Source organism: Brachypodium distachyon, chromosome 4 (assembly GCF_000005505.3).
Source record: "Brachypodium distachyon strain Bd21 chromosome 4, Brachypodium_distachyon_v3.0, whole genome shotgun sequence".
Classification (NCBI taxonomy): Eukaryota; Viridiplantae; Streptophyta; class Magnoliopsida; order Poales; family Poaceae; genus Brachypodium; species Brachypodium distachyon.
The window spans coordinates 22,262,930-22,281,264 of NC_016134.3; the positions used below are offsets into that span (position 1 = coordinate 22,262,930).

At 44.8% G+C, this 18,335-nt stretch overlaps 1 protein-coding gene, 1 long non-coding RNA gene and 1 other non-coding gene across 5 annotated transcripts; all 3 read right to left on the bottom strand.

The window, feature by feature from the left end:
• Positions 1–235: 235 nt before the first annotated feature.
• Positions 236–394, bottom strand: MIR7736 (microRNA MIR7736). The gene has a single exon (NR_127022.1). It is a non-coding gene; the product is annotated as a microRNA MIR7736 (primary transcript).
• Positions 395–4,977: 4,583 nt separating this feature from the next.
• On the bottom strand, positions 4,978–7,628 carry LOC104584556. Its single transcript, XR_001407651.2, has 4 exons — positions 7,020–7,628; positions 6,741–6,933; positions 5,947–6,027; positions 4,978–5,548 (listed from the first exon to the last, which is right to left on the bottom strand). It is a non-coding gene; the product is annotated as an uncharacterized LOC104584556 (long non-coding RNA).
• A 3,203-nt stretch (positions 7,629–10,831) lies between these two features.
• LOC100828331 (protein PEP-RELATED DEVELOPMENT ARRESTED 1 homolog, chloroplastic) lies at positions 10,832–16,195 on the bottom strand. 3 transcript variants are annotated; one of them, XM_010239433.2, is made up of 9 exons: positions 15,881–16,195; positions 15,201–15,356; positions 14,519–14,587; positions 14,240–14,410; positions 12,338–12,481; positions 11,621–11,767; positions 11,456–11,521; positions 11,286–11,302; positions 10,832–11,194 (listed from the first exon to the last, which is right to left on the bottom strand). In XM_010239433.2, the coding sequence occupies exons 1-8, from the start codon at positions 16,139–16,141 to the stop codon at positions 11,291–11,293; spliced, it is 1,026 nt and encodes a 341-aa protein (XP_010237735.1). In that variant the 5' UTR covers positions 16,142–16,195; the 3' UTR covers positions 10,832–11,194; positions 11,286–11,290. The 3 variants fall into 3 exon arrangements, 2 of the variants coding, with proteins under 2 accessions (XP_010237735.1, XP_003577592.1); XM_003577544.3 differs by having other exon boundaries at positions 11,286–11,345; positions 15,881–16,194; XR_002960419.1 differs by having other exon boundaries at positions 11,170–11,194; positions 11,286–11,345; positions 11,456–11,553.
• Between the last annotated feature and the right edge of the window lie 2,140 nt (positions 16,196–18,335).

Genomic DNA, 18,335 nt, shown 5'->3' on the forward strand with positions numbered 1-18,335 from the left:
GCACCCTCTTTCTATATTTTACTGAGATAGTGAGTTCGTTATCCTACTTTACAACATACCAATGAAAGTTTGGACCCAACATTTTGATGAGGCCGGAGATACTCGACCAGAAATAATGAGTGTGATGGTTGTTGGATCGGTCCAGCTAACGAATTATAAGGTGACTTGGGGTGCATTAATATATGCGAACATTCCATTTTACCTTAGTTCTGTCGGTCAAAAAGAAGTCTAATTCTGTCAAGTCACCTTTACCATCAGATATGTCACGAGAATCAACATCCAACGATAATGGACTTGTCACATCCTTGGTAGTAAGGATGACTTGTCCATTATCATTGGATGTTGATTTTTGTGACATCCCAGATAGTAAAGATGACTTGTCAGAATTAGACTTCTCTTTGGCCTGCGAAACCCAGGTAAATCTGAATGTTTCCCTATATCCATGCGCCCTAAGTTACCTTTTGATATACCGGATGGACTGGTCTAACAACCATTACACTCAATATATCAGGTTGAGTATCTTTGGTCTTGTGAAAATGTTAGTCCAATAAACTTCTATAGATATGGTATTAGGCATGATAACCAACTCAACATCTCATTACAATATAGAAAATTGTTTCTTTAGGGATAATAATGGACTTGATGATGGAGACCTTATGAGGTGGCAATCTCATGAGTTGAAGCATGACAAGTTGCAGAAGTATGGTTCCACTGAACCACCAACCACTATTATTGTCTTTTAAAGCCTTCACAAAGGGCGAAGAACGGTTGCAGTCGTTTGCTCTCAACACCCCAAGACCACATATTCCCCCAAAGAACAAGGCATCTTCATCGATCATAATCCACTCATGCCTTCTAGTTCTTTGACCCCATCGAGAGATGAAGGGTTATTTCCTCCTCATCATCGAGATGGCGGAGGCTCATTTCCTCGGTGTCCTTGTCCTCCTACTTCTGTACCAGAAGATGAAGGTACATTTCTTCGACATTGTCCACTGGTACTAGCAAATCAAGTCATATTTGACGGGCATACTCCTGCTATACTACCAGATCAAGGCTTATATCATGTGCACCCTCCTCATGTACTAACATCAGCGCGTGTTTCATCGGGATCCCCGTCATGCATGAAGAGATCAAGGCTTCATTCATCACCGTCCTCCCAATTTTGCACCTCAACCATTCAGCTCATAACATGGAAACAATAATGGCACTTATTCAAACCAGCGACATTTGAGGTTTGGCCAACACCCTGAGATGAGGCATATGTGAGAATCATGCTTGTAATCTTTTGAAATGTTATACGAAAAAGAGTGATCCTGATATGGCCAATTGAGCCACGCCGGCAACACTGACAACTTCTTCTCCTTCGGAGCCGTCGGAGGTGTAGTTGGTTCCCAAGAATGCCTTGCCTTCCCTTCCCTCTTCTTAAATGTCTTTCTTCCATTAGCGGGGTTGGGCAATTTCTTGGCGGGTCTATGTTTCTTCTCTAACTCTTTTAAAGCCATATTAGATTGTTGGGTTGGGGCTTTCCCCATTAAGTACCTCGCATTCCCTTGCATTATGACAAAATCAAAAAGGAAGATGTTCAACCACTAGTGGACAAAAACCTGAAGAGAATAGAGGGGCAAGCCTTTTTATCCTATGCCGGGAGGTTCGCCTTCATAAAATCCGGAAAGAAGTAATAGATCACACGTATGCTGGCTCTGCCCCAAACATTTTCTATTGTAAACCTGAGGTGGAATCCAGATTTGGAAAGGTGTTATGTGAGCTGCTACTGCTATTAAATTTGGACATAGATGGGTTGTTGGGGATGGACGGGCTACGTCCATCTACGAACCTCCATTCTTATCAAATTCTTCCTTGTAAGGGAGTTGTCGTGGTGGTGTCACGGCAGATGCCATAGGATGGCTTATGTTGGGACCGATGGACGAAGGAGGAACCGGAGGAGGGGGGACGTGATGAGAAACACGCACAAACACACGAGCACACACAGATTTACCAAGGTTCGAAGCCCTCTTGTCGAAGTAAGACTCCTACTCCTACTTTGTTGTATAAGCCGAGATAACAAGATTTACAATGGCGCTCCTTGAGTAGTATTCTTGAGGAAGAAGAAGAAGAAGGGGAAAACCCTAGATGCCTAAGTGTCGGATCGATACCTGTCCAGGGAAGGGTAGTGCTCTATTTATGGACCGTCCATGTCACACTGACAAGTGGACCACAGGCTAACGTTATCTTCTAAGGGGCCCGCCGGGCACGCGACTTGGTTCCCTTTGGGTGGCACCGCAGGGGACAAGACAACTTTACTTTTCCTAGCGTCCTGCAACAAGTACTGCTGCCTCCTGCCGGCTTCCGTCACTGATTCTCTTTCGGTGCTTCTTTGCGCAGTCGCCTGACACCGCAACGTAATCAACGACTGCTTTCCCGTGATAAAGATAGCACTGCTTTACTTTGCGCCACGCGATGAGGATAAGACCGTTGAGACATCTCGGCGGTGGCCGAGATCAGAGTACTCGTCCTTATCCTGCAATCACGTAAGACAAGATAGACATGCCGGCATACACTTGGTATGCCGGCTTAGTATTAGTTTGGCTTAAGGATGCCGGCGTACATGCCTGTGCCGGCTTTGCCTTTGTCATCTCGGCTAATGTGTGTCGTCATGACCCTACCCAGGGTCATCCCCCCGACACTAGTCCCCGAAGCTGTTGCGGTCCGGCAAGGAAGAATGTCAGGCCACGACAGTTTCTCACACATAAACCATCGAAGCTCTCCAGGGCTTAGTCAAAAAGGATGCCGAGACAACCCCGAGTTCTTCTTAGCCGAGATCAAGTTATTCCGACATACCGAGTTGGCGTGCTTACAGTAGAAAACTCGTTTCTGCCGACATTAGTGCCACCTGTCGCTTATACTCCACGCTCTGCTTAAATAATGGGAAGATAAGACCCGGAGTACTGCCGGCGCGTCCTTTAAGGCGGGCGCGTCGTCCCATCGGACAGTAAAACCGACAGGCCATTAAGAGGGGAATATCGGTTCCCACGCGGATCCTTATCCTCCCGGATTTGACAAGATTTACTGCGCCACACCGCGCGGTAACCGAGCGAGTGCGCGTTAATGGGGTTGATTGCCCCCATGATCGTGCGCGACCCTTTCTTTGGCCACAGGGATCGTGGGCGCGGATCTTCCGCGCCCCATTAGTGCGCTGCGAGTATAAATAGAGGGAGGGGGCGAGGGTGAAAACCCTTCGCACTCCCCCATCCTTCTCGCTCTCCTCTGCTCCTCTACTCTTCTCTGCTCCTTGCGCACTCCGCCATTGCTGCTAGCTCCAAGCTCTTCCGCCCCCGCACTTCTTAGCTCCCAGCAACCGAGCTCGCCGCCGCATCCTCGCGCGCGGTAACTCAGTTCTCTGCCACCGCTCTCTTGGTCGCTCGGGCGTTGCGCCACCGTCCTCTCACTAGAAAACCTAACCCTAGATCTGTTCTCTGAGGAATGGCCTCTTCATCCCGCAACGCCGCCGCCGACCCCACTACTCAGCACACCGAGGAGATGGGTTCAGAGCGAGCTGGCTGGGAAGGCTCCGACATCTCCCCGGCGGACATCGAGTGGCTCCACCGCTCCCGGCGGATTCCAAAAGATGTGGAGTGCCGGGTTCCCGGTGACGAGATCGTGCCGGCACCCGAATCTGGTGAGCATGTCGTCTTCCTTGCTCACTTCGAACGAGGGTTCGCATTGCCGGCTAGCGATTTTACTAGGAAATTTTTAGATTTCTTCGGCCTTCTGCCGCACCACCTTCCGGCAAACGCCATCCTTACACTCTCAGCGTTTGTCACCTGCTGTGAGGCCTATCTCGGCCTCTGGCCTTCCATCGACTTGTGGGCCAAATACTTTATGTTCCGGCCCCAAGTTCTTCCCGACAAGGAGAATCCCGGTGCCGCCAAGCCTATGACCAGTGCGGCACCGCCACCGTCATACCCCGCCGAGGCTCAGCCTTCCCTCGGATCCAGGGTCCTGAGTCCTGCAAAAAGTGGCTCAAGACCTTCTATGTCAAGAACTCCTCCGACACCGACAAGATCAACTTGCCGGGATTCGTAGTCGGCCCTCCGAAGGCGAAAGAACTGGAAGTATGATCCGAAGGACACCCTTTCCGAGATCAACGAGATCCACGCCGGCAACCTTGAACTCAAGGCAGAAGGGATGACGGCCGATGACTTGCTGGCAACCTTCATGTACCAAATTGACTGTTGCAGCAAATCAAAACATAATTTTGATGCCGGAACAAGGTGCCATGTCCGATTTTTCAACAAGCCTGAGTACTTGGTGTCTACGGAGGAGTGCTAATATGCGTTAGAGAGAGCATCAGCGAGAGACGTCAGCTCCCTAGAAGGAGTCAGCAGCCTGTACGGAATAGTACCATCATTTGGAGCTACCGAATCCCGTGTTGAAGCCTTGTACATGGCCAAGTCAGGGCGGCAGGGGCATCCAGTGTAGAATCGCGGCACAAAATTGAGCAGCATCAGTTGGTGAAGTGGATGCAGAAGATCCAGAGTCAGCCGGTGATGCCAAAACAATTGCAAAAGATCTGGGACTAGCCATCTCGGGCGAACGTTTGTGGGCCACGTTGTGCATGGATCCAGCCAAGGGCGGCGATGGCGGAACGAGCGGTAGATCCGGTCACGATCCCAAAGCCCGATCCGCTCTATAACATGCCTTCTGCGTCAGGCGAATCAGGATGGTGAGGCATGCCGGCGAATCCGGAGGCCGTATTCTCCTGCATAAAATCAGCAGATTCTTCTATTGTTTCACCTTGAAAATCCTCCAAAAATTCATGGCAAAGGAGTTATTATTTTGGTCACGTGCTAAGCAATGACCCCCAATCGAGGGAATTAAAAGGGAAAGGGGAAGAAGGAAATTTCGATACGCAGACAAGTGGTGGCGTTGGAATGAAGCTCGGCAAAAGCAAAAGGTATTGTCGTAAAGAAGATATCATGAGAAATATAAACTTGATCCGTAGAAATATCAAGGCACTTGTAGCCTTTGTGGAACGTACTATACCCAAGGTACACCGAGTAGAATGAAATGCAAGTTTCTGAGAGTTATAGGGGCGTAAATTAGGCGAACATGCACACTAGAGCACTTTGAGAAAGCCATAATCGGTTTTTTCTTTGAGGAGACAGTCAATCGGAGTGGTGTTATGGATGACACGGCTAAGGAGACAATTCATGAGGTAGATGGCTGCCACAAAGGCCTGATCGCCAAACTTCAAGGGCATGGAAGCTTGGGCGAGTAGCGAGAGACCTACATCAACAATGTGTCGATGCTTACGTTCGGCTGAACAATTTTGCTGGTGAGCAGGGGGACATGAGACAAGTCGAGTCTTCCCTAAAGAAGGGACACTATAAACCCCATATGGATTATGCAAGAAATGAGAATAAACAGGTAAAGATCGAATCCTAAACCCCAAGCTAGTGTCCCTCTCAGCCCTGGTGAGATGGCCAGCCAACCCTTGCTCCTTGGAGTTGTACCCACCATCTAGGGACGAGCCTCAATCCTTGAATACCTACCAACCATGATACCAAAAATGACTCATAGCACTTATGGTACTGGTGTCTAACTTACAGAAATAAGTGATATCCAAGACGGATAACCATTGCTACATGAATAAGAATACTACGTTCTAAGGATCACATTACGCTTTCTAAAGCAGAAAACAAAAATAAGGATCTTCTACAATGACCTTTGGTAAAAGAGCAAAATGTAACCAACAAAACATGTAGTACGATTTCCACCACACCCATCAAAGAAATATTAAATGAAATGAAGCAGAACACTACCTTACATGAATATATTGTTTTTATAACCTATAGAGACGGAGAAAGTCTACAAAGGTGAGCGAATGTTGAGGCAGTAATCGTAACTAATCAAAATTGACAAAAAGCAAGAATTGTGAGAGGATACCTATACAGTGGAGAAAACATCTTCATTATACACACGTAGTACCAGTGTTCCCAGCTAGGTCAACAAACCAAACTGCCATTCCTGAAACACACTTTTAGAGATTAAGGATCTAAGAGCAGCTAAAGAAATGCAGCAGTAGTAACAGTAAGAACAAACACAATGGAAAACAATGATAACTGGTACATAACCGTGGGTAAAAACAGTAATCAATGAAATTTCAAATGCAACTCTGAATTTCCTTTCTTCTCCCTCTATCTCAAATAGCAGCAGGGGCGGAGGCAGGGACCAGGCCAGCCCTGGCCCTGCCCCCCCCCCCCTCCCCTAACATTTCGAATTTCTACTTGGGTCCCTGCATAATTTTGCGATTTAACCATATGAGCTTCATATTTTTATGTTTTGGGCCCCCTCATAAATAATTCCTTCTATTCTGGCCCTCCCTGTAATTTTTTCCTGCCTCCGCCACTGAATAGCAGAATATCTACATATAAGTACATAACAAAAAAAAGCATTCTAAACAATTAGCTACATAAATGTAGAGTTGTTTATTTAAGATCCAGGAAATTAACAGCCACTCAGAACAGAAGAAACAACTGTTGATGAATAAAGGTCTTTTCTGCACTTGTAGACAATGTTTCATCAAAAGCTACACTTTATGAACTAATAGGCAAATAAGTGTCTAAAAGGAACTAAATTTTCAGTGAATTAGGAACACCGATGCCTCTATCTAACCACCAAAAACATACAACAAAACTAAAACGATCCAGCAGGCAGGAAAGGAGGTCCGGGACTCTCACCGTGTAGGCGCTGCCAGGTCAACGGAGGTGCCGTTGCACGTCCCCAGAGGTGTTGAGCTGGCTACGCCTATTCTGCCAAGGTCGTGCTGATCAACTGAGGGTTTCGGCCTGCGGAGCTGGGCCCTAGTCATGGCCAGAGTCATGCCACCGCAGCAAATCCATCGTATCCTCTCCGCAACGCTTGACAAAGTAGCTGATGAGACTCAGAATCAGACACGCCACCATGTAACTAATAGTTGGGACGCAGAATAAGCGTGTAGAGTGGGCCAGAATACAAACCAGGAGATCCGCTACAAAAGCTGGCATTTCGTCGAACACATGTCGAGCGGCTCCACATACCACTTGTGTGTACGACTGATTCCGTACGAGTGGCGACGCCTCAACAGATGCAGGGACGACGGCGTTGTGAGCGGATCCGTGCAGTGGGAGGAGGAGGCGACGGCTCAACGGGATAAGGTGGCACCTCTTCAAATCGCCCTGGTAACTGCGCGCCACTGCCATCCGATAAGCCGACGGATGAAGGCTCGGCAGGGAGAAAAGGAGATGGAGGAGGACTAACGGGGACCGGGGACCGGCGGCGTGCGCGCTGGAGGAAGGAGGGAGACTGGAGAGAAGGAGGACGAGACTCGGAGGGGAAGAGCCTGAGCGAGGGCATGCAGCGCCTGCGGCGCGGAATAGACTCTGTGAGCATGGGCAGACAGCCGACGATAGCGGGGTCTTGCTGGGAGAAGGCCGCGGCCTGAGAGGAGGATCGGCGGCGCAGCGGCGAGAAGGGCGTCGGAGAAGGGAGGCGGTTGGACTAGGACGGCTCTCGGGTTTGAGGGACAAGGACAATTTGCAAATGAGGCGTGCCGCTGCCCGATTCCACAACGCGATTAATGCTGCCAGCAAAGGAGTCGTTGCAGATCTCCGGATTTCACAAGGTGATTAAATGCCGCTAAATTAAGAGTATATATTTCCGCCGCTAAATTAAGAATACGTATTTAGCAACCTCACCGGTGGAAATTTCCACGTCTCACCAAAATTGGAAACATGGTTAATGTCGTGGAGTTAAAATATGCCTAGAATGGATCTCAGCACCGCTAACAAGCCTGCACCTATTGAGATGATGATTCCCCCTAACTTCATTTTAACTGAGGTGTAATATCCTACATCCTGCTTGAACTCTACGTATGGTTAGCACGTTCGGACGATGGGTCGGCATCTGTTTGGACAATAGGCGTTGCTCTCGCGCTCTCCGGTGCGCGGGCGGTAGTAGGAGTAATACCCGGGGAACGGGTTCTTTGTGCTCCTTTGATGTCTTTGACGCTGGCGGCAGTCTAAGCAGGTAGTGTCTAGACGACATGCGCTCACCGCGATGTTTGGTTTGTGGGCAAAAATAGAAATAGAAGAATTTTGTTCTTTTTGTATCCGTAAAAAAAAGGCCAGTTTCGACAGCGCGACGAAGCGAGCGTGACCAGTTAGTACCACTTAATGATCATCAATAGTTCACGGAGTATAAACACACGTACCACAATAGCACAATGCTTGTCCATTTTGACACCAACATCATTCGGTCCTGAATTCTGCAAGTATTAATTTCGTCTAATATTCATATATAGATAAAGGCATGTGCCAAAGAAGAGGGACAAAATAAATAATGATTATGTTAATTGACGTACTCGCAGCTCGGAACCACCCAAGGGACACCTCGCCTCCTGTACGCTCACGCCTCCGCCGTGCTCCAGATCCCTGTCGTCTTCGTCCACAAGTTGTCGACGCGCTGGCCCGGATCTTCCTCTTGGCTCCGCGAGCATGCACCCCGCAGAGCGTGCGGCGCTAGATCTTACCCTCCGCTTCGCGAGAAGCCGCCCGACAGAGTGTTGAGAGGGGGGGCGCGGGGTTGTCGGCGGCAAGGAATCGAGTGAGAGAGGAGCGAGCGCTGGGACTGGGAGGGAGAGAGGGAGAAAGGGACGTCCGGGAAAAAGGGTATCGGGGGAGTCATGAGTGATCCCGAAGTTTCTGAAAAAGGCTATGGGCATCTCCAAGGGATAAACCCCATTTGTCCTCGCCAATTGTCTAGTTGGGTGGTCTTTGGACAAATGGGGATGAGCAAAATAGCAAGTTGTCCGATGCGAACCCCCATTTGTCAATTTGACTATTTTTCCATTTTTATTTATTTGCAACTATGCACATGATTTGAATACCATTGATAATTCAAAATTAAATATCAGAGCACACCTGACCGAACACTAATTTGAATTTAAATTCAAATTTTACAAATTCAAATTACGGATTGAAATTCAAAACCGAATTAAAGCATGATTTTTTCGGTTGCATTGTATTGATTCACTATATTTAAAAAATAAATACTTGTAATGCCGCGACGTCGAGCACGAAGAGCTGCGCCAGGACAAAAGAAGAAAAGGACGAAATAGCGAAATAGCGGCCCAAATAACATCGCAAGGACAGTTATGATAGCACCACTTAGAGGCATCAACATAGCCTCAACTCTCCGCCCTTTCATAGGAAGATTTGTGAGTAGAAACAAGTTATTACAATAATTTCTAAAACTCGAAGAATAGAAGAACTTTTAGTCAGCAGGGCCTTCCCCTGGCAGTTCCTCACAGCTGCCACGCCGGACCGAGGACCGAAGCTCGCATCAATATTCAACTTCACCCGGCCAACCTTCGGTGCTGGTCATTTCTTAACTTCCCCAAAAATTCTACTATCTCCGCCTCATAATTCTTGTCATGGCCCACGGCTGTGCACGTGGCGAGGGGGTCGTTCTAAGTGAGAAATTTCTTTGAGAGTATGACTAATTCAGCTGGTGCAAATAACCTGTTTGACTCACGAACAATCGCAGCTCCCCCCGGTAGCACATCCTCTCATACTCTGTTCCTTTGTTCAGTTGTCCTTCGTCCTCTACATGCAACATTGCAAGGTCAGCCATGATCCGCACTAATTCCCCCCCCCCCCCCCCCCCTCTCCCTTTTTTTTTCTTTGATGACCAGTACACAAGTTGAATCGATCGGGGATTTGAATCTCCTTTTCGGAAAAAAAACACAAGTTGAATCGAGCTTCTCCAGCTCGTCACCATCTTCAACGTACCAACTGCCAAGGTGGAGCCTTCGTGTTTCCATATACATGCTTTCGTAAATCCCCGTACAAGGTACAAAGAAAACCTACCAAACCTGCATAATTCGTGACACCGAGCACATAAGTACTCCTTGGTATATCACCGGCAGCCAGTCCGTCCCCTCGCACACGTTCTTCCCCGACGAGCACGCTCTCCTCTGTCGCTCCTACATCAACGAGATCGGGCCGGGCACTGCTCCAGGCCGTCAAGCTGCTTGCGACGTACCTGATCTCCGGCGCCGATGTTAAGAACAGGAGGTCGGCACGAACATTTCATGTCGTGGGTCGCATTTCGTCAGCACATTCTTAGATCCGGGCGCGACTCTGAGGATGGTTCTCTGTTCCTCCTATTAATTTGCAATTGTGCTTTTGTCTTCGTTGTGCGTGGAAAGGATCTAATTTATTCTCTCCGTTCCACGGATGACGCGAATGCCTGCCTGCCTGCCTGCCAGCCAGCCAGCACATGAGCTTGTGTGGCTCCTCATGCAAAGGCCCGACCACGCAGAGAAGCAGCGCAAGGTCATGCTGCAGTTGGATGAAGAACACATGCTGACGCATCTTGCCATCGCATGTATAATAATGGCACTGACGATGGAGACCTGATGAGGTGGCAATCTCATGGATTGGATTATACTCACTCCGTTCTATAATTTTTGTCGAAACAACATTTTTTTAGAACTAGATACATCCATTTTTAGACAAATTTGAGACATGAATTATGAAACGGAAGGAGTAACAAGTTGAGCAAATATGGTTTCACTGAACCATCATTACCATCTTTTAAGGCATTCACTAGAAACTAGAGAAGCAACTTCTCGCCAACAGCATACCATCATGGCTTCATGGCTCGTCGCAATGCCGCTGAGGCTGAGGCCGAGCCAACCATAACACTTCGCCATGTTGTGGCTGCCCCTCCACTTTCCACCTCAAAGAGCAAGTAATAAAACTCAAACATGAATTCTGTATGGTGTCAATTCAATTTGAAACCGAAGAATTGGGAGTTTTCCAATTAAGCTTAGATTATTTCAAGAAGTTCCAGGAAACTGCAAAAAACAAGTCTCTTGCAGTGTTAGATGTAATCAACATGTGTTAGTTATGGTGTAATCCCTACTTGTAACTGCTCACAAGTGCGGTTGCCGTTACCCCTTTTGGCAACCACCTCTCCTTCATCCCTATATATATGCGATACATCACCAATAAAGAAGTGAGTTGATCCATTTGCTTTGTCTCAATCTCTTTTCCATCTCTAGCCTAAACAAACTGTCGTATTGTAGGACTTATGAAGCACGACATTAGAAGGCCATATCCTGAAGAATCTTCAGTGTTGTTTGATGTACCTATAAAAGTTAAATATGGGGAAATAGCATCAAATTCAAGACGAGAGTAGTATAGCAACTAATAGTTCAAAAGATGAATAAGGCAGCTCACCCATTCTAGATGTTGTGCTGTAATGCCAGATGTGTTATTTGCATAGATGCCACCAAGAACCTTACCACAAGTTGACGAAATTGTTTTACAAAAATAAAACCACAAAAACTTGAAAGTAGCCAATTCAGTCATTTAAAAAAAAACATGTTCTCTAATAATTAGCATAATACCTTAGAAACTGTCTCAAGGAACATTCCAGGGCGGACAGGGTGTGGCTTGTGGCCCGTTACATTTTCCTAATGTTATGTAAGTATGTGCAGTCAACAGTCTGCTTCATGCATAATATGTGTGAATTTCTGATGGTGGGAACTATTTAAGTTGTATCCAAAGCTTACCCTTCCAGATATCCCGGTTGGAGGTTCCAGGACAGAATTTGGTTCAGCATTATCAGCACCTTCACCTTTGCCATGCATAACATCGCTGATCATCCTCTCCAATGGTTTCCCTGGTTTGAGAGCAACCAGCTTGCTCAAGAAGTTCACCTATTCATTCAGATAATATGGATGATAATTATGTAGCATTTCATGAATTAGATGCAATGGAAGTGACATTATCATGATTCAGCCCTTTACCATTAAGGCCTTGTTGGTCGGGCAAACCAATAATAAACCATAGCTACCATACAGAACTGGGTATGCTATTGGGGCAAAGAAGTGATGTTTCGGTCGACCAACAGACGAGTCAATATTTGTTACATTTAGTACGAACTCAGTCAGATTTGCAGATTAAGCCCCAGTCAACCCAATCAATTGTAGCATGTTATTATAGGGAACATCCTCACGTGGGGGTGTATGCGTTTGTGCGTGAGTCTTCCTTGTAAACAGGGGAAAAAGCAGCTGTAATATGGCAGTACCAAAAATATCATGGGTGATAGAAAATGGCAATAATAAACAAAGTGGAAGGTGAAATCCCATAGAAATTACCAAAATTTGGTTAGGTTCATACAGTCACCAACCAAATAATAAACAAAGTGAAGTAATTTATGATATTAAGTATGACATTAATGATTTCATCAGTATTACTTCAGGAGTTCCAACCTATCCGAAACATACCTCTGCCTGAGGAAGGGTATTGAGACCACGATCATTTCTTTCATCTAAAAGGCCACCTCCCATCATATTTCGAGCTTCCTCTCTTACTATAACTAGTCTTGCCAGAAGTTTTCGATCAGGAATTGTGGGTCTGCTTTCCATGGACTACATTAATGAATATAAAGTTAGATCAGAAGAACGGGGAACAAGTTCTTGACATGGAGACCCAGACAAATTAACTACATGAAGGCACTTAAGCATTCTTCAAATGATCTAATCACAAATAAGAACTGTACTTCCCATATTTGAATTCATGTTCATGTACCACAATGTTTCATAAATTCTAACGCAGAGCCTATATATTAATTAGATCCTTGATAAATGATTTAAAAAGTCAGTATCTTGTGTTTATTTCAAAACAAAAAGACTTATCTTAAATGACTTATTAAAAAAATATAAACGGTAAACATCTCGTCAAGCAAATGAGTGAAATCCTTTTAATAGCTAAAATTGGAATAGACTGTATCAAAAAACAAAACTTCTTATGTGGATAAAGGATTCACTATTATTGTACATGAACTACCAAATAAGAAGTGAAAGGAAATAAGAAAAACTCTTTTTGTACGGAATACATAATTACATATAGAGTCCATTCGGACAGAGGTACCAGCACCAGACATTTATAGTTCTCCAAAATAAACCAGAAATTCATTGAATATGGAGACGCGATTAATTAAGTATCTGAAATGCCTAGCTTCAGAATGCTAATGTTGATATTTTCGGATAATTCATGATGTGCAGTGTAGCACGTGCAGCATATGCACTCTAGTTCAATAATGGTTAAGTCATTTGTGAGGATGCATCTCGGTCGCAACCAATCTGAGAAGCTTTAATATTACACAGATGATTAGTGTGAACCAGTTGTTTATCTGTTTGAGGGGAATGAAGTTGACACAACTGATAATAAGAATTACAAAAACTGGACTGAAGTTTTCAAAAATTAACACAAGAACACAATGAAAACTAATTCCCTTGGAACTGCACTTTGCTAGGTGATTGAGAAGTTAGCATGTGTTATATAGGGTTGTCATGTATGCATGACAGTGGTTTATAGCTCATTTTCAAAACGTGCAGAGGCACAACTAGTTTGAATACTGAAACTAGATAGACGTACTATTTGAACACTGAAACTAGATCAATATTTGTTGTTGCAAGATGTAATAAATCAACTAGGGAATTTTTCGTTGGCCACTATGACTGCATTATATTTAGACCTGCCAGAATTTAGTATTTTTTTTGTATTTACCATCCCAAAGTCCAATTGATGTCTGTTTGGGCTACTTTTGACTTGCTGAACAGGCCACTGGCTATTAACAATGGATATGGAGCAAGGGAGTGTCACTAGAGTGGAAGAATCGTTGATGGTGGGCGGAAAGACTACCGAAGCGAGCTGGTGCATGAGGAATTTATCTGCTGATCCTGATAATGGCGCGGCTTTGGTAACATTAACAGTGGTCACTGGTCAGTGGAGGTGGTTGAAGTGTGGTGGCACATGTCATTAAGTTAGAGCACAAGCAGCATCAGGAAATCTCATATGGACTCGAACTGTCTAGGCTCAAACAGGTCAAAACTGGCACACAAGAAATCGATTACATTTTGGATGGGTCCAAACCATCTCTAAAGTCTCTCAAGCCGTCACTGCAACTTCTTTATTTTCTCTGTGTTGTACGTTCATGGTGACTAGTGATCGTAGTAACGATATAACTAACTATGTAGCAATTGGGGTCAATGGTGTACAAGTCAACACTACTTGTGCCCATATTACTAAATGCAAATAAAAAAATGCCGAGCATGTTAGGACAAAATTGTAAAGATCACATATGCATCATGAATGCACAAATGTACTTATGCTCTTCAACCTACCTCCAGCAGATCATCTGCCTGGTTCGCAATGTCATTAAGATTTGCCCCTGGAATTTGACACTTAAGGCCTTTATCATTTTCGAACAAACCTCCACCAGCAGCTACACGACGTAGTAATTCATGTCTGCTCTCTTTCTTTTCGGTCTGACAAAGAAGACCAACCACTTGAACCTGATACATAAAATGGGTAGACTGTCAGAGAGTGTAACTGTGCCTACAGAAATAAATAAATAATGTATGTTTTAACATAAATACAATTGCAGTAGATATAAGACTTACGTGTGGAGGGCATTTTTTTGTGAGATGGTCTAGTACCGTCTGCTTGACTACCTCAAGAAGAGAGTTTCGCTGTCATCATAAAACTGTTATGTAAGGCAAGTTAACAAAGCTTGTAAAACAAAGCAAAACATAAAAAACATACAACAGGATAATAATTAGTCTGGCTGATAACAATGCCTCAGGATATCTTCCATGGACCTCATCCATACCACAATGCAAACAAGCATTTTCAAGAATGTCTCAAGAACTTACATCCACGCCCAGTAACTCGCATGATAAATTGAAAATGAGTAAATGTTGTAAGATTAGGCTGTAGCATGTCTCCAAACATTACTTGTCGACATCAGAACTATCCTATTCATACAAAGCATTCGCAAGTATATCTTCCAGATCAATTAGATTACATGTTTAAACGAGACTAATGAGAAATTCAACATTAGTACTCTGTGTGTTGTTAGACAACGACAACAAGTACGTACATACAGCTTAAGGCATTATCAGAGAGACATATAAATAGATAGCGCATCCGTTTACTATCACAATATGGCAAAGCGACAAGTGCACACAGCTTATTTGTCCTCTATGGCGTTGAATGATCTCTGAACGATTGTTCACTCAGAGAAGAATAAATGCTCGTCGATGATGTAGAATCTTGAGTTGGGCAACAAAAGTATCAATCTACCTCATCATCACCATCCTTCTGTGCAAGCTGTATCATATAATCAAGTGCCATGAGGAATCCAGACTCCATCTCATCAACCCTCTTCGCAATTACTCCCTGCGCCACGAGCTCCACTGCGACCGGTGCAAATGCACCATTCATCTCCATGCCCTCCATCTACAACACCACCAGCACATACCCAGCAGTGTTACAACAATAAAACCTCAAGAGCAGCAATTTTTTACAATTGGCACAAGCGGTGAACATTGAAATCCTGCATATCATACTGAGGTAATCTGTGTCACCATTCAAAAGATTCATCTATTCATCGTGGTTCAACAATTTCGGTACAATCTATAATCGAGCACTATTAATGAAAAGTAACATAACCCAATGGACCTCATAACAATTGTCGCAATGGGCTAACACAAAAGTTAATACTATGTGCCAATCCGTCTTTAAGTGGCCAAAAATATAGCTACAGTCACCACCCAACAACGAGAGAACATTTTGTCCGTATGGAATAGCACAGAATAAAATAAAACAATTAACCTAGTTCGAAATTTAGCAAAATACCGTTTCCATAATCCACCGTGGTCATTTCACCAAACGATTTCTACTTCTAGAGGACTGAATGAAAAAGGAAAACGTTCGTCCATCGCAGGAAAGCAAGCTAGGAAATGGCTGGTGAAAACTTGTACCAGCGTGAGCATCTCCTGGAGCACGGAGGCGACCTGCTCGCCGCCGCGGAGGAGGGCGTCGCATTCGGCAGGGTCCCATTTGGCTGGGTCGTCCCCGAGTGGGGATGGAGAAGCGATGGGGAGGGGCGTCTTGGGCTTCGCGCCGAGGCAGACGAGGGTACCACGGGAGGAGACCCGCGGGTGGAGGTTGGAGGCGGGCCTGCGGGTGAGGTAAGGGAGCACGGCCGAGGGAGGGGTTAGAGAGAGGGAGAGAGTCGCCATGGTTTTGCCCGGATGGCTGTACCCGTAAACCCCACCGGTTTTTACCTCCTCAGTTGGATAAGGGTTCAAGAAAAATATGTTTTAAGCGAAGGGTTTAATAAAAACATTATACCCACAATTCCACAAATCTACAAATGGTAAAAAAAAAGTTATACATGTTGGATCCGTCCATATAGACCCGGCTAAACTGATACTCCCTCCGTCTCATATTAAGTGCCGAAATATTACATGTATCTAGACGGTTTTTACGCATAAATACACGGAACCTCATTTGGCTCTCGGGATCCAGTGCTCCCTAAGTTCAAACATCACGAAAATCATGTTTTGAAGTTTCAAAGAATCTGAATTTCTTTTGTAGTGTTAGTATAGATGTATACTACATATCTGTACATTTTCGTGTAATGATTCATTGATTTGTGGTCTGTGTAAAAATACCAAATCTGGGGAGGAAATTGATCCTCCCCAGATTTGGTATACTAACACTATAAAAAAATTCAGATTTTTTTGAAACTTCAAAACATAATTTTCATGATGTTTGAACTATAGGGGGCACTGGATCCCGAGAACCAAAAATCCATATTCATACATACATTCATATTTGGACAAATTTGAGTCACTTAATATGAGACGGAGGTAGTACATGACAATGTAGTACTTGTTGTCATATGCACAAATAGAAAGCCCTTGAAATCCTAAAACCCCTAATTTCCATCCGGCACTCCCTTTTCTTTTCGCACACTCGCCTTGAGCCTCCGACTTGCCGACTCCTAATAACAGCTTGTAGAGCACCGCCAACCGCTGGTGAACAACCGTCCCTCGTCATTAGGATAATGCATCACACACAACAAGCTGGTGAAGGACACGGTCCCCTAGGCACCACGTGGGTGTACACAATACGACCATTGCCGACTAGAACCATCTCCACCGTCGTCTTCGACGAGGAACATCAAAGCTAGTCACAACTGGCTAGCGGTCTCTTACTCAAGACAAACTTCCTCCATACAACTCAACATCAGGTTTATATGAGAAGGTAACCAACGCCAGAGTTGATGAAGATCCGAATGCACATATTATCGATGAATGGCCTCTTCAATAGGCAGTGTATACCTAGAAGCGGCAATGTCAATGGTGGTGGCCTACACTTGCTACCACCTAGTCCATAAACCGCAAGAGGGCCTCCACAAAAGGAGGTTGAAGTGGACTTAGATAGTCACTCATCGAAGACAACACCAAGAGCTGAGTTCGCATTGGAGTGGAACAACAAGATGCATATCTGCACGAATGGAATCCAAATCCTAGAAATTAAATAGCAATCATGGTTCGTACCCAACTAAACCCAATCAAGCTGCAAGGTGCACGAGAAAGGAACCGAATCAATGATTCTCATGCAGCATGGATTTGAAGTCGAAGCCTGGAATCGAGTCAGGGGTATTTGTTATAGAAAGAGGAGAGGACGAAGAAAAAAGTAGTGTGGGTCGAACCCAAAGCACCACCATGAATTGGAGAATTAGGAACTCCTTCACCACAGATGCCTTGCCATCGTCATGGCATGGGGCCCGCTAAGCAGATAGAGGGAACCTATCAATGAAAACCAGAGCTTAAATCCGGCTTATTAGGTACTTAGCCAAGTTCCTCTAAGAAAACTCTTCATCATGGATCTAGAAAAGAACAAGACCCCTTGTCCTCCCCTTCTCGTGCCAGAAGAGCCAACAGAGGAGAGAAAAAGAGAAGGCGTTGGAAGTGGAACAGGGTTAGAGAGTGACCTCACACGCAGAAATGCCTGCGTATGAGTGCATTCTTAAAAGGTAAGTATTATTGTCCCTCCTCACTTCTCTTTTAGCTTTTCTTCAAAAAATATACAGTGTAGGAGTGCATTTTTAACGTTTTCTTATTAAAGCACAAAGGTGTGGTAAGCTGAAATCGACAGATCGAAAACTTATCTATACTTTTTTAATTTAATTACATATTTTGATTGACTTTTGTCATTTTTATTAAGTTTTCGGCCAAATTGCTTTTAATCGTCGTGGGCAGATGTTCTTAGAAATCTTTTATTTCTCTTTGATGAATAATAAGTACGGTCGGATGGAATGCTACTGTCATGGCATAATCTCCCTTTTTATTTTCTTTAAGCATAGATCAAATTTGGAACTCAAAGTTTTTTATCATGATGATAAATGTATATGTGTTCGTCCAT

Bases quoted from the DNA above. Each gene is read 5' to 3' on its own strand.
- LOC100828331 (XM_003577544.3), bottom strand. From the start codon at position 16,141: ATGGCGACTCTCTCCCTCTCTCTAACCCCTCCCTCGGCCGTGCTCCCT. The intron at 11,768-12,337 runs GTATGTTTCGGA...CTGAATGAATAG, and splicing joins ATACCCTTCCTCAGGCAGAG to GTGAACTTCTTGAGCAAGCT. The intron at 11,522-11,620 runs GTAAGCTTTGGA...ACATAACATTAG, and splicing joins CAACCGGGATATCTGGAAGG to GAAAATGTAACGGGCCACAA.